General features: G+C 36.3%; 1 protein-coding gene across 4 annotated transcripts in view; it reads left to right on the top strand.

Annotated features, from left to right (window-relative positions):
* ARHGAP20 (Rho GTPase activating protein 20) overlaps positions 1-16,425 on the top strand; it is a 146,079-nt gene that overhangs the window by 45,640 nt on the left and 84,014 nt on the right. Inside the window, exon 1 of one of the 4 annotated variants that reach the window (XM_063636510.1) lies at positions 8,298-8,319. The exons of the other annotated variants lie outside the window; for them this stretch is intronic. Coding sequence (XP_063492580.1) covers positions 8,318-8,319 — 2 coding nt within the window. The 5' untranslated portion in view covers positions 8,298-8,317. Of the gene's footprint in view, positions 1-8,297; positions 8,320-16,425 lie in introns of those variants that run through there. 4 annotated transcript variants of the gene reach the window in all.

Here is a 16,425-nt window from a genome sequence, read left to right as displayed (position 1 = left end):
CTATGTATTCTTTTAGAAGTTTTATAGTTTCAGATTTTACATTTAAAACTATGATCCATTTTGGGTTAATTTTTATATATTTTATGAAATAAGGGTCAGTGTTCGTTTTTATTGTGCATGGCTATTCAGTTGTTCCAGCATCATTTTTGAGCAAATTATCCTTTCCCTTTTAATTGCCTTTGTACCTTTGTCAAATTCAGGCATACCTCAGAGATATTGCAAGTTCAATTACAGACTACCAAAAAAGGCAAATATTAAAATAAAGTGAGTTGCATGAATTTGTTGGTTTCCCAGTGCATATAAAAGTTATGTATAAATTATATTGTAGTCTATTAAGTGTGCCAATGGCATTATATATTTTCTTTCTTTTCTTTTTTCTTTTTATTTTTTTGGAGACAGGGTCTTGGTCTGTTGCCCAGGCTGGAGTGCAGTGGTGCAATCTTGGCTCACTGAATCCTCCACCTCCAGGACTCAAGTGATCCTCCCACCTCAGCCTCTTGAGTAGCTGGGACTCCAAGTGTGTGCCACCATGCCAAGCTAATTTTTTTTTATTTTTTGTAGAAACAGTTTTGCCATGTTGCCCAGCCTAGTTGCAACTTCCTTGGCTCAAGCAACCTGCCCAGCTCAGCCTCCCAAAGTGTTGGGATTACAGGTGTGAGCCACCACACACAGTCCAGCATTGTAACTTTAAAAAGCAATTTGTATACCTTAATTTTAAAATATGTTATTGCTTTTTAAAAATGCAACCAATCATACAAACTTTTTGTTTGTGGAGGGTCTTGTCTCAGTGTTGTTGGCTGCTGACTGATAAGGATGGTGGTTGCTGAAGGTTGGTTGGCTGTGGCAATTTCTTGAAATAAGGCAACAATGAAGTTTGAGACATTGACCTCCTTTCACGGAAGATTTCTCTGTAGCATGCAATACTGTTTGATAGCATTTTCCCCACAGAACTTCTTTCAAAATTGGAGTCAGTCCTCTTGAATTCTGCTACTGCTTTATCAGTTAAGTTTATGGAATTCTGCTACTGCTTTATCAATTAAGTCTAAGTCCTTTGTTGTCATTTCAGCATCTTTACAAGGAGTAGATCCCACATCAAGAAACCACTTTCTCTACCCATCCTTAAGAAGCAACTTTGTTGTGAGATTGTAGCAATTCAGTCACATCTTCTGGCTCCACTTTTAATTCTAATTATCTTGCTGTTTCTACCACATTTGCAGTGACCTCCCGCACTGCAGTCTTGAACTCCTCAAAGTCATCCATGAGGGTTGGAATCAACTTCTTCCAAACTCCTGTTAATATTAATATTTTGACCTCCTCAAATGAATCACAGATGTTCTTAATGCTATCTAGAATGGTGAATCCTTTTCAGAAAGCTTTCAGTTTACTTTGCCCAGATCCATCAGAGGAATCACTGTCTATGCAGCTATAAGACTTGAAAGTCAAAATTATTTCTTGATCCATGCACTGCCAGAGTGGGCATTTTGTTAGCCAGCATGAAAACAACATTCATCTCCTTGTACATTTCCATCAGAGTTCTTGGGTGACTAGGTGCATTATCAGTGAGCAGTAATGTTTTGAAAGGAATCTATTTTTCTGAGCAATATGTCTTAACAATGGACTTAAAATATTTAATAAAACATGCTGTAAACAGATATGCTGTCACCCACACTTTCTTCTTCCATTGATAGAGCACAAGCAGAGTAGATTTAGCAGAAAGTAATTTCAGAATGGTAAATAAGCGTTGGCTTCAACTTAAAGTCACCAGCTGCATTAGCCCCTAACAAAGGAGTCAGCTTGTCTTTTGAAGCTAGACATTGACTTCTCCCTAGCTATGCAAGTCCAAAATAGCATTCTCTTCCAATATAAGGCTGTTTCATCTACGTTAAAATTTGGTTGTTTAGTGTAGCCATTTTCATCAATTATCTTAGCTAGATTTTCTAGATAACTTGCTACAGCTTCCACATCAGCATGTAGTGCTTCACCTTGTACTTTTTGTTATGGAGTTAGCTTCTTTCCTTAAATCTCATGAACCAGCCTCGGCTAGGTTCAAACTTTTCTTCTGCAGGTTACTCACCGATCTCAGCCTTCATAGAATTGAAGAGATTTAGAGCCTTAGAGCTTTGCTCTGGATTAGGCTTTGGCTTAAGGGGATGTTGTGGCTGGTTTGATCTATCCTGATCCCTAAAACTTTCCCCATATCAGCAATAAGGCTATATCACATTCTTATCACTCATGTGTTCATTCACAGTGCCCCAAAACAATTACAATAGCAACATCAAAGATTACTGATCACAGATCACCATAACAGATAAAATAGTAATAATAATGAAAATGTTTGAAATATGTGAGATTATGAAAATGTGATGGAAATGTGAAGTGAGCATATGCTGTTGGAAAAAAATGGTGCTGATAGACTTGCTTGATGCAGGATGGCCACGAAGTTTCAATTTGTAAAAAATGTAATATCTGCAAAGTACAATAAGGTGAAGCACAATAAAACAAGGTATGTTTATAATCAGTTGGCTATGTAAGTGTTAGTCTACTTTGGATTCTGTGCTGTTCTTCATGCCAATATGACCCTTTTCTGATTATAGTAACTTTAAAATATGTTTTAAAACATGTTCTGCAAGTCCTTCAGCTTTGTTTTTATTTTTCAAACTTGGCTATTTTAGGTTCTGTAAGCTTTCATATATTTTGTGAATCAGCTTGACAATTTCTACAATAATAGTGCTGCTGATTTCAACAGTGATTGCATTTCATTGATATCAGTGTGGGTAAAATCAACATTTTAGCAATATTGAGTCTTCTATCCATGAACACGGTATCTCTTCATTTATTTCAATGAGCTTTTATTTCTCTCAGTATTGTATCGTTCTCAGTGTCTTGCACATTTTTGTCAAATTTATTCTTAGTGTTTTATATTGTTTGATGCTGTTGTAAATGGCACTGTTCTTAGATTTCAAATTCCAATTGTTCAATGGTAGTATGTGGAATGAATCATAGTGTGTGTATGTGTATATATATGTGTGTGTGTATATGTGTGTCTATGGACACGCATATATACACGTGTGTGTGTATATATGTATGTATATATATATATAGAGAGAGAGTATCCAGTGACTGTATTAAATTCACTTATCTGGTAGCATTTCTCGAGATTCATTAGGATTTTCTGCCTTAGCAACAATCACGTCATCTTTGCCTAATATTCATTAGGTTTCTCTACTTTGGCTTTTGGGTACATGAATTCTTCCCAGCCCTATGAGTTTTAGAGTATTGTCCTACCTGCTTTTTCCTAGTGGCTATTTTCCCAGCCTCAGGTAATTTCCTCGCATACATGCACTGATCAGTTCTCAGATGAAACTTGTGAGGAATATTTTGCAGATCTCTGAGCTCTATCTCTGGACAGCTCTTTTCTCAAGGCATTCTGTTTTGTGAATTCTATCCAAGTTGGCCTCCTTGATTTCTCAACTCTGTCTTCTCAAGCTGGGCTCTGTTTGGCTTCTTATTCCCTGCACCGTGCAATGGAATCTCTCTCTAGGCCGCTATCTGGGACAATCTTAGACCTCACCTCATTTTTTTCTCTTTTCTTAGGAATCATTGTTCTGTGTTTCTGTTGTCTAATGTCTGAAAATTTTTGTTTTGTATATTTTTTCTTTTTTTGTTATTAGATTAAGTTATTCTAGCATAATCAGGAACAGGAATCTCTATTTTAATGACCTTCATTCTTCATTATTTCCTTCTTTGCCTGTATTTTGGATTTTATTCTCCTTTTTCTAGTTTCTTACAATAAAAACTCAGATTATTGATTTTAGACCTTTTGTGTTTTCTAATATAACACTGTTTTAGCTGCATTTCATAAAATTGGATATGTGAATTCATTTTTACATATGTGTTTTTGTTTATATCCCATTCAAAATGTTTTTTAATTTCCCCATGATTTCTTTTTATACCTATGGGTTATTGTTTTATGGGTACTTCCCTGGTGTCTTTCTGTTATTAGTTCTTAATTTACTTCTATTTTAATTGGAAAACATACTCTGATTTCTGCAGATTACCTACTGGGATTTTGATTGGAATTGCACTGAATCTATAGATCGCTGAGGCAGAATTCATATCTTAACAATATTGACTCTTCCAACATAGAAGCAAGATATATTTCTCCATTATTTAGGTCTTCTTTAATAACTCTCAGCAGTGTTTTGTAGTTTGTAGTGTACTGGTGCTTTATATCTTTTTTCATATTTACCCTAAGTATTTTATATTTTATTGCTAGTGTAAACAGTATCTTTATTTATTTATTTATTTATTTATTTATTTTTTTTTTGAGACGGAGTCTCACTCTGTCGCCCAGGCTGGAGTGCAGTGGCACAATCTCTGCTCACTGCAAGCTCCGCCTCCCAGGTTCACGCCATTCTCCTGCCTCAGCCTCCCAAGTAGCTGGGACTACAGGCACCCGCCACAACACCAGGCTAATTTTTTGTATTTTTGGTAGAGACGGGGTTTCACTGTGTGAGCCAGGATGGTCACTGCGCGTGGCCCCTTCTTTCATTTTTTTGAATGTGTGTTTTCTATATGTAGAAATACAATTGATATTGATATATATGTGTGTGTTTGTGTGTGTGTGTGTGTGTGTGTGTATATATATATATATATATATATATGTGTGTGTGTCTTATATCCTGCAACCTTCCTAAACTCACTTGTTAGCTTCAGTGGATTGTTTTTGTAGATTCCATTGAACTTTCCACATAGACTACCATGTTATCTGTGAACAAGTACAGTTTTACTTCCTCCTTACAATCTAGATGCCCTTTATTTCCTTTTGTTGTCTGATTTATCTGGCCAAAATCTGCAGTTAAATGTTGAAGAGAACTGGTTCTAGTGGACCTCTTTGTTTTATTCCTAATATTAGGAGGAAAGAGGAAGTTCACTTCTATATCTAGATTACTGACTTTTTATCGTGAATGAGTATTACATTTTGTCAAATGCTTTTCACCATCACTACCTATTGAGATGATCACATGATTTTTCTTTTTAAATTTGTACTATGTGAATTATATTGATTAATTTTTAGTGTTAAAATGACTGCATTCTTGGGATAAACTTCACTTGGTCATGATGTAATATCCTTTTCATACATTGTTGTATTCAGTTTGCTGATGGGTATTTTTAGAATTTTTACCTCTGTATTCATGAGAGGTGTTGGTTCTGCACTTTTCTTTTCGTATAATGTCTTTGGTTCTGATAACAGGGTAATGATGCTGGCCTTTGGATTGGATTGGGAACTATTCTCTCCCCTTAAATTTTCTGGAAGAGTTTGTATAGAATTAGTTTTATTTCTTTCATTAGTATTTGGTAGAGTTCAACTGTGAAGCTGTTTGGGCTTGGAGTTTTTGTTCCTTTGTTTGGTGGGAAGGCTTTAACTAAATATTCAATTTCCTTAATAATACTGTTAAGGTTGTTTATTTCTTTTTGAGTAAGCTGTGGTTGATTATGTAGTTCAAGGATTTTTTTTCCGTTTCAGTTAAGTTATCTAATTTATAGCCATATAGTTTTTCATAATATTCCCTTATTATCCTCTTAACCTGTGTATCATCTGTAGCAATGTTACCTTTGGAATTCCTGATATTAGTAATTATAGTATTAATGTCTTATTTAGTATATTGTATATATTAGTATTATATAATATATAGTGTAATATTAGTGTATTTTCTCATATTCCTGAACAGTCTAGCAAAGTTTTTACAATTTTATGAGTACTCTCAAAGAACCAGCTTTTAGTTCATTTATTTTCTTTATTACTTTTCTGTTTTCTATTTCATTGATTTCCACTCTGATATTATTACATTTCATATTTTGCACTTAATTTGCTATTGTTTTTAAGTTTCTTAAGGTGTGAATTGAGGTAATGGTTTTAAGATCTTTTCTAATTTAGGCATTGAATACCATAAATTTCTCCCTAAATACTACTTTATTGGTATTCTACAAATTCTGAGATGTAGTATGTTTTTCTTTTCATTAAGTTTACAACACTTTTCTAATTTTCTTTTTGATTTCTTCTTTGATATATAGGATTGCTTAAAAGAGTATTTTTAATATGACAAGATGTTCTTGGTTCATCTTGTATATTTCCTACTTCAGACCTGAAATCAGGTATTTCTCCAAGACTACATTCTGGACAAGGGTCATTCATTTCTACTAGGTTGTTCATCACTTCCAGGTCTTTTCAGTGCACATAATAAGGAAAATTATCTTTAGAGAAAAAAATATGTCATGACTGAGCTTATATTGATTTCCAATTCAGATTCAGGACTACAGATGTTTGTTTAAGTTAACCTAGTCTAATGTTAACATTCATGTTTCGTTTCTTTTATGCTGAAAATACCACTCTCAATGACACTGGGAATGTGGGAATTAAAATATCACATAATTACTCACATTATCTTATAATGTATACAGACTATTAATAGTTTCAGAAAAACAGTATCAACACTACCACTACCAATATGATTCCTGGAAATTGTTTAAGATTTGTTTTGGCAACTATCTTTATGGTATATCCTAATAATAATGTATAACCATATTAGTGTTTTTTAAAGTCACTTGGAATAGTTTTTCTATGTGTGGTTGTGCTACTAACTGGACACAAATTTTGGTTAATTTGTTTTAATTTTATTTTGTATAGTTTTACAAAGTTTTTATTTTATTTTATAATTATGTAAACATTTACATAGTTCAAGTTGAATCTATTAAAACAAGATGTATTCAGATAAATTTCAGCTTCTATTTCTGTCTCTTCAACACTGTTTTTTCACCTTTCATTGGTAACTTTAAAATTTTAACCTTTTTGATATAAGCAACTATGAATTTTATATATATATATATCTTAGATAAACAAAAATATACTATATACTTTTCCACCCTATTTTTTCACATAACGATATAGCTGTAGGATTACTCCTTACCAGTACATAGAGATACTTTTCTTCCCTTTCTACAGCTTCCTGGAAATTCACTGCTTACGTATGCCATGGTTTATTCAGCCAGTTCCTTACTGATGAATTATTATGTTGTTTCCAATCTCTTGTTATAAATGATCCTGCAGTGAAAAAACTTTGTGCTTATATCTTTTGTATTTTTTCTACATTGCAGAAGTGGATTGCTGTATACTGTCTTGTTAAATATTACCACTTTTCCCTCATAAGGGTTGTACCATTTCCATTCTTGCTAGTGACATAGAAGAATATGTGTTTTTACCACAGCCTCACTAACCGTGTCTTAATATGTTATATCAGAGTACTTTTAAATATCTATTGGTGTGAAGTAAAACATTTTAAATTATATGTTATGCTAAATAAATGTGAATTATGTTTATTTTGCTATGAAAACGTAGGAAATTCATGATATAAAAATAAGAATTCATCAGTGCAGTATAGAGAAAAAAATGTTCTTTATATAAAAACAAATGTTGAATTTTTTTACTATATCAGTTTTTTAAGTATAATTTGGATGTGTTAATGATGAGAGTGTTACTGAATTTTTCTTAAACTGGGCATTTGTACCCAGATAATATTTTTATGTCAGAATTACAGTAAGAAGTAAACTATTACTGAACTTGCAAATTTAATTCATTGGTTTTAAAGGCCCTTTTCAACTAAATTGTGAGAATGAATTTCTTGTCCTCTTGCTGTTTTCCCCCCGAGTTTTTTCCCCTCTGTGTTTCAGCTAAACACATAAGTTCTTCATTTATTATATAAAAATGAGTTTATGGTTATGTTTGTGCACCTGGATACTAAATAGACTAATTCCTCTTGGACTTAATAATTATCTGCTTTTTATTAAAATGAAAATAGGATAAAGACAGGAAAAGAAGATGGAATCAGTAATAGCTTTTTATTTTTTAACCCCCAGCAAACACTGAACAGATGGAATAACTTTTAAGTGAAACTACTGGTTTGACAATGGTCTTCTGATGTATTTGTTTTGGAATTATGTAAACTTCTGAACTGAGCATCAGAATCTGTGGCATAGAAATCTGCAGTCAGTTTTCACCGGGCATTTTATTTTATGAAGAACGAATGTAAAAGAGAGAGAGATTGGATGCCTAAGGTTACAGAGCAAATAGTGTTAGAACTAGAGATAGGGCCCAAGTTTTTCATTGTCCTCATTCTAGCCCCAACTTTTTTCTCGTATTTAGCCTTAAAAATAAGAGAATGGATGAAAAAAAAGACCAACATAATCATACAGAGGACATTCAAAAGAATAGCAACAGCACCTGCTTGTTTCCTAGGGCATTGAAAATATTCACCTGAGAATGTGAGTAACCTCTTTTAGTTCTGAGAGGAATGACTTTGCGGAGAGGTCAGGATATTTGTCCTTAGGGATTGTACTTCTGGGAATAACCACTCTGTCTTGGTATAGGAGGCAGGGTAGATCTGTCGATGGGCTTGGAAAAATTGGCTCTGTGCTCCCAGGATCTAGTGAAAATAATATGAATAAAAAGGTTGACCTGCCAGCACTTTCCACCTACCCCCAAGTTAAACCTGCAGATTCAACCCCTTTTGAAAACTGCTGGAAGAACAAATCATCTCTTTTTTCAGCACATGGCTTACCATGTTATTATTTATGTACTTGTATCTGGTTCACACAGTTCTTTCTGTAGGCCAGTGACTGGTCTCTTGACTCACCCTTTAGGTACCTGGAAGGTACACCACTCTGTGAAAACGAAAACTTCCCAGGGTAGTGGTCCTCAAAGTGTGGTCCTAGCCTCAGGAGCATCATCATCACCTGGAACAAGTTAGAAACGCCGATTTTAGGGCCCTGCCCCATAATGAGTCAAAAATTCCAAGAGTAGAACCTTGCATTCTGTGTTTTAACAAGCCCTATATGTACTTCTGATATAGGCTTAAAAATCTGACAACCACTGACCTAGGGTATTTTCTAGGTTAAATTACTTAGAAGTGATTAAGCGGTAGCCAGGAGGGATAGCCCAGGGAATGAGTTTCAGGTAATATAGTTAACTCCTTAGCAACACTTGAAGGGCAATTTCTAAGCCTTTTTAGGATCACTAAGTGTCTGGAGAGCTACTGCAGGCTCTGGTAACCCAAGACATGAAAAAAAATAAATAAATAAACAACAACAACCTGAGTACTTGGATGCTGGAGGAATGGATTAAACCGCAGTTCTCGGTGCAGAAATGAAGTCCTTGCCTAACAATATATTGTCTGTGTTTCACTGTATTTGCATTATGTAAACCTAGGCTAAACTCTACCCTGTAAATAAGAATGATTTTTTAGCCTATCCCTTTTTTGTCCGCTTTCCTTCCCACATAGATGCAGAGAAACAGATGAAATTAGTAGTTTTTCCTACTTGTCAGGTATAAATTATTACTTACTGTTTTCTAGTAGGAAGGTCTTTCTTCGTAGCTACTTTTAAATATATATTCTAGTTTTTGTGCCAACGAGGAGATAGGAACTGTAGTACCTTAAGGGAGAAGAGAATTATTCTCGAGCCACAGGGAGACAAATGTTTTCCTACAGCATGTGACCCTCTGGCTCCTTCAGGTTTCTAGAAAAGTCCCAAATGAATAGGGCTGCAGAGGATGTGTAGTGCTACTACTACTCTGTGATGGAGAACCATTACTATCAGTAGTAACAGCCATTATATATTCAGCACAGATGTGTTCCAGATGTGTTTAGCTAAGTGCCTTACTTGGATTATCTCATTTAATCCTCACAACAACCCTGAGGAGTAGGCATGAATACTTCTATCTGACAGACTGGTAAAATGCAGTTTAAAAGGCTTACCCAACTATCCAAAGTCACATAGTCTTTAAGTAGTAGGTCCAGTTTCAAACTCAGGTCTGTCTGACTCTTAAATTTTCGCTCTTAATTCTCATCTCCTGGAACTTCCTCCCCATACTTCAGCCCTAGACATTTCCTTCCTTCCTTCCTCTCTCTCTCTCTCTTTTTCTTTCTTTTTTTTTTTTTTTTTTTGCCAGAGTCTCACTCTTCACCCAGGCTGGAGTGCAGTGGCACGATCTTGGCTCACTGCAACCTCCGCTTCCTGGGTTCAAGCAATTCTCCTTCCTTAGCCTCCCATGTAGCTGGGAGTACAGGCATGTGTCACCACACTGGGCTAATTTTTGTATTTTTCGTAGAGATGGGGTTTTGCCATGTTGGCCAGGCTGGTCTCAAACTCTTGGCCTAAGGTGATCTGCCCACCTCAGCCTCCCAAAATGCTAGGATTTACAGGCATGAGCCACTGTGCCTGGCCAGCCCTAGACATTTCTAAGGTCTGTTTGCCTCCCTTTACCTTCAATATACTCCCCTTCTGTTTGTCTACTTAGATAATTACTTCAAGGGTCAGTTCAGCTTATGCCTTGTGATACTTTTCTTGGCCAGATCATCCTATTTTTCCGCTTCAAGCTTCTCCCACTGCTCACACTAAACTCCCATTATGTTTTTTTAATGTAAACTATGTCTCCTTCACCACACATTTTAACATAATCATTTCTTTAGGTTTCTCCTCTCAGTGGTCAGTGACTATCTCATAGCCAGGTTTATTTTCTTGTTCTCTTGTCCTGATAACTCCAGCTTTATATTTCCTTTCTGTGATCTCGGAATCAGAAATTTAGAACTGGAATGGACTTAACAACAAAAACTTAACTCACATATTAAAGGACCAAGGATTGAAAAAATATATATATTAAATGGCTAAAAGCTGCTGCTTTCCTTAATAAAATAAATCCTCAAGAGACCATCATTTCTATTTTAGCAATGAATAAAGGCTATATAATCTTAAAAATTATAACCTCTCTTGAATCCATTAGTGAACTGACTTTGTAAAACAACCAAGTGAACTGAATTTCAGAGTAGCAAGCCCCTCTAAAAAGAGATAAGATACATAAATGTTTTACCTTTGGAAGAGGATGGGAGGAAGAGGTAGCTGTCAACAAAATGGGTAAAAAGAAATCAATTAAAAGTTGAATGCATTTCTTAAAGGCACCAAGTATGGGCTAAAGTATCAGTTTCGTAACTGGGATCCCCAGAACACAAAAAGAGTTGACGTTCATATGCGGGTTCTTTTCCATGGGCCTCCGCTGATTTTCTCCCAAAAAAAGTTTAGAGGTAGTTCAGAAGATGGAAGAGAGCCCATCTCAGTGGATGAGCATGCAAAAGTTTGTTTGTTGACTCGGCGAGACACCTGAAGCCCTGGCTTCTTTCTCAGAACTTTTTTAATACTCACAATGGAGGAGTAGCAAACCCTCTCATTCCCAGGGCCTAGGTGAACTTCTATTACTTCTTGGGGAGAGGTAGAAGCAAAACCCATCTGCCTCTTGGAGAGGGAACTCTCTCCCTTACTAAGAGGACTCAGGCAAATACCCACTGGGGAAGAAGTAGAAATAAAGGCCATATATGGAAGAGGCGGAAAAGCCTCTTGGTCTCTCAATTCTGCACCAATACAAAGCGGAGGTCTGCTACCACTAAAGGAGAAGCTGGAAACTCTTTTGCCCAAGAGCTTCCACCAATTCAAAGTAGAATTTGATAGCCATAGGATTGAGGAGGGGCAGGAAAATGAGAAGACCCTACCTCAGAGGCTCAGGTACACAGGCTCAGCGTAAGGACTAAGAATCTCACGTGCTCCCACCAAAAGCCTAATGCTGAGTAACAAGCAGTAGGAGTCTACTGCTAGAGGAGGAGCAGTAGCTACAGGAGACTCCCCCCACCCCCTCCACATAGTCCTAGCATTTAGAGACTGCTGAAAGTTGAAAGCAGAGAGAGCATCAACAGTGAGAAAAACTCTCTAGCATCCCAGACAACACACTAAGGCCCCTGCTTTTATAGAATTTACGTTCTAGTGGAGGGATGTCGATAGCAAAACACACAAACAAATTAAAGTAGTAGAAGGTAAAGTTGTTCTCATGTCTCATATGAGAAAATAAACCAGGACAATTAGAGTGACTAGGTTAGTCAGGAAAGGCCTCCCTGATCTTAGACACCTATTAACATCCCATGGAAGATACTCAGAGAAATGCCTGGCCCTAAGGGAAATAGAGACAATCACATAGCCTTAGGAAATATCATTTATAAAATAGGACTTGTTCTTTCCCCTCTTTTTTGGTCATCTCTGTGCCAACCCCAAGGAGCTCCCAGATTAAAGAGTGAGAGATCAGAGGTAGATACTCTCACCCACTTCAAAGACCTGACTCTTCCTTGATCACTAACCCTGACAGTATCTGCCACCTTCAGAGGAAACCCATGACTGTCTACAAGGGACTTTACAAGACCATAACAAGATAGATAATCGTAATTTATTTAGTAAATACTTATTATTTCCTATGGCCAAGCGCTTCAGGGGACACAGCAGTAAACAAGACAAGACAAAAACCTTTGGCATTGTGGAGCTTACGTTAACGTTCCAATGCAAAACACATTAATCCTAGCTGTAATTCACATATAGGTCTCTCATGCTTCCTCTCTCCAGGTTTTACTGCTAGTAATTAATTGATAAGGTAGATTTAAATCTCATTCTCACTAAACTTTAGAATTCTTTCTGTTATAAGACAGTGACTCTTCCTACTAAGAGTTGGTACCACGTAGTTTAAAATTTTCTGTTCCCTGATTATTTCATGTGTCTCATTAGATTGTTAGCTTCATGAAAGAAGGGACTCTGATTTGTTCTGCTGATGTTTTGGGCACATTAAGTTCTGGTTCCAGGAGAAGGCTTTCTCCCAATCCCCTTTTTGTTTTCTTCTCTTTCAGAAAGCTGACTGCTTAGCTTCCTGGTGCTAAATAAAGAAGAATATAGTCTAGAGTAGCTCAAATGTAGTTAATTTGAATCTGTTTTTGTGCAATACTAACTCACCATGTAGATATCCAGAGTTGGGGTCAGTGGAGAAGCTTTTTGTAAAGAATGAGAATGAAACTTCTACTGGAATCTAATTGTATTCTGCTTAAAGATTTATTCTCAAATCTTCTCCCAACCTCTAGATTGAGAAACATGTGGAACTTATTTACAATATAATTGTATTGGGAATGATAGAATTGGTCGAGCGCTTTCCCTGTAACCTCTCTTTCCAGGTAGGCCTTTATGCTGGGGAATTTTGCTTTAGCACTTATGCTGAATGTTCAGAGGAAGGACCTTATAGCATTGCACTAAACTTCTCACAGTCTGGAAATAAATCAGACCACATGTGTGTTTGCTCGTTCTACCAACACAGATGCAATACATGCTTTCTGCTTTGTTAAGGGAATGATGTCATTTTAGCTATGTGAAAAATGTCTTAAAATGTGGTTTGGTTTTAGTTAAGCTATCAATTTTATTTTGCCTGGCTTTTAATATGTGGTTTTCACACTTTAATGTGCATCAGCAGTTACTTATAAGTATTTCATTATTACTAAAATTTTAAAGACTTTAAGTAAAATAGAAATTAAGACATTTGTTATTTAGCACTAATTTATGATCATTGTGATTAATCTCTTGATAATTTGAACATAAGGAAAATGTTTTTGAGAATGATGACTTTTCATATGATGGCTCCCCATAACTGGTGTTCAATGAGTGACTACTTTAATGTTTCTTGATTTCCTTCAGTTCAGTTTGGGCTTCAGTTCAGCAAATATTTTTGAGTATATGCCAGGCTTTGTTTTTTTTTTATTTTAAGTTCCAGAGTACATGTGCAGGATGTTCAGGTTTGTTACATAGGTAAATGTGTGCCATGGTGATTTGCTGCACCTATCAACCCATCACCTGGGTATTAAGCCCGGCATGCATCAGCTATTTTTCCTGATGTTCCCCCTCTCCACCACCCCGACAGGCCCCAGGGTATGTTGTTCCCTTCCCTGGGTCCGTGTGTTCTTATTGTTCGGCTCCCACTTATAAGTGAGAACATGCAGTGTTTGGTTTTCTGTTCCTGCGTTAGTTTGCACCCAGCTCCATCCATGTCCATGCAAAGGACATGATCTTGTTCCTTCTTATGGCTGCCTAGTATTCCATGGTATATATGTACCACATTTTCTTTACCCATTCTATCATTGATAGGCATTTGAGTTGATTCCATGTCTTTGCTATTGTGCTGCAATAAATGTATGTGTGCATGTATCTTTATAATAGAATGATTTATATTCCTTTGGGTATATACCCAGTAATGGGATTGCTGGATCAGATGGTATTTCTGGTTCTAGGTCTTTGAGGAATTGCCACACTGTCTTCCACAATGGTTGAACTAATTTACATTCCCACCAACAGCATAAAAGCATTCCTATCTCTCTGCAACCTCGCCAGCATCTGTTGTTTCTTGACTTTTTAATAATCACCATTCTGACTGGCATGAGATGGTATCTCATTGTGGTTTTGATTTGCATTTTTCTAATGATCAGGGATGTTGAGCTTTTTTTCATATGTTTCTTGGCCACATAAATGTCTTCTTTTGACAAGTGTCTGTTTATGTCCTTTGCTCACTTTATTTTATTTTATTATTATTATACTTTAAGTTTTAGGGTGCATGTGCACAATGTGCAGGTTTGTTACATATGTATCCATGTGCCATGTTGTTTTGCTGCACCCATTAACTCGTCATTTAGCATTAGGTATATCTCCTAATGCTATCCCTCCCCGCTCCTCCCAACCCACAACAGTCTCCGGAGTGTGATGTTCCCCTTCCTGTGTCCATGTGTTCCCATTGTTCAATTCCCACCTATGAGTGAGAACATGCGGTGTTTGGATTTTTGTCCTTGCGATAGTTTACTGAGAATGATGATTTCCAGTTTCATCCATGTCCCTACAAAGGACATGAACTCATCATTTTTTATGGCTGCATAGTATTCCATGGTGTATATGTACCACATTTTTTTAATTCAGTCTATCATTGTTGGACATTTGGGTTGGTTCCAAGTCTTTGCTATTGTGAATAGTCCCGCAGTAAACATATGTGTGCATGTGTCTTTATAGCAGCATGATTTATAGTCCTTTGGGTGTATACCCAGTAATGGGATGGCTGGGTCAAATGGTATTTCTAGTTCTAGATCCCTGAGGAATTGCCACACTGACTTCCACAGTGGTTGAACTAGTTTACAGTCCCACCAACAGTGTAAAAGTGTTCCTATTTCTCCACATCCTCTCCAGCACCTGTTGTTTCCTGACTTTTTAATGATGGCCATTCTAACTGGTGTGAGATGGTATCTCATTGTGGTTTTGAATTGCATTTCTCTGATGGCCAGTGATGATGAGCATTTTCTCATGTGGTTTTTGGCTGCATAAATGTCTTCTTTTGAGAAGTGTCTGTTCATGTCCTTTGCCCACTTTTTGATGGGGTTGTTTGTTTTTTTCTTGTAAATTTGTTTGAGTTCACTGTAGATTCTGATTATTAGCCCTTTGTCAGATGAGTAGGTTGCGAAAATTTTCTCCCATTCTGTAGGTTGCCTGTTCACTCTGATGGTAGTTTCTTTTGCTGTGCAGAAGCTCTTTAGTTTAAGTCTGTTTATGTCCTTTTCTCACTTTTTAATGGGGTTGTTTTATTTTCTTGTAAATTTGTTTTAAGTTCTTTGTAGATTGTGCATATTAGACCTTTGTCAGATGGATAGGTTGCAAAAATTTTCTCCCATTCTGTAGGTTGTCTGTTCACTCTGATTACGGTTTCTTTGGCTGTGCAGAAGCTCTTTAGTTTAATTAGACCCCATTTGTCAATTTTCACTTTTGTTGCAATTGCTTTTGACATTTTCATCATGAAATCTTTGCCCATGCCTATGTCTTGAATGGTATTGCCTAGATTTTCTTCTAGGATTTTTATAGTTTTGGGTTTTACATTTAAGTCTTTAATCTATCTTGAGTTAATTTTTGTATAAGATGTAAGGAAAGGGTCCAGTTTCAATTCTCTGCGTATATGGCTAGCCAGTTCTCCCAGCACCATTTATCAAACACGGAATCCTTTTCCCATTGCTTATTTTTGTCAGGTTTGTCAAAGATCAGATGGTTATAGATGTGTGGTCTTAATTCTGAATTTTCTGTTCTGTTCCATTGATCTATGTGTCTGTTTTTGTGCCAGTACCATACTGTTTTGTTTACTGTAGTCTTGTAGTATAGTTTGAAGCAATATGGCCGTTTTCACGATGTTGATTCTTCCTATCCATAAGCATGGAATGTTTTTCCATTTGTTTTTGTTCTCTCTGATTTCCTTGAGCAGTGGATTGTAGTTCTTGAAGAGGTCCTTCATTTCCCTTGTTAGCTGAATTATTAGGTATTTTATTCTCTTTGTAGCAATTGTGAATGGAAGTTCATTCATGATTTGGCTCTCTGCTTGTCTGTTGTTGGTTTATAGGAATGCTTGTGATTTTTCCATATTTATTTTATATCCTGAGACTTTGCTGAAGTTGCTTATCAGCCTAAGAAGCTTTCGGGCTGAGATGAAGGAGGTTTTCAGAT

Source organism: Symphalangus syndactylus, chromosome 3 (genome assembly GCF_028878055.3).
Source record: "Symphalangus syndactylus isolate Jambi chromosome 3, NHGRI_mSymSyn1-v2.1_pri, whole genome shotgun sequence".
Taxonomy (NCBI): domain Eukaryota; kingdom Metazoa; phylum Chordata; class Mammalia; order Primates; family Hylobatidae; genus Symphalangus; species Symphalangus syndactylus.
This window is presented reverse-complemented; position numbering and strand designations above follow the sequence as displayed.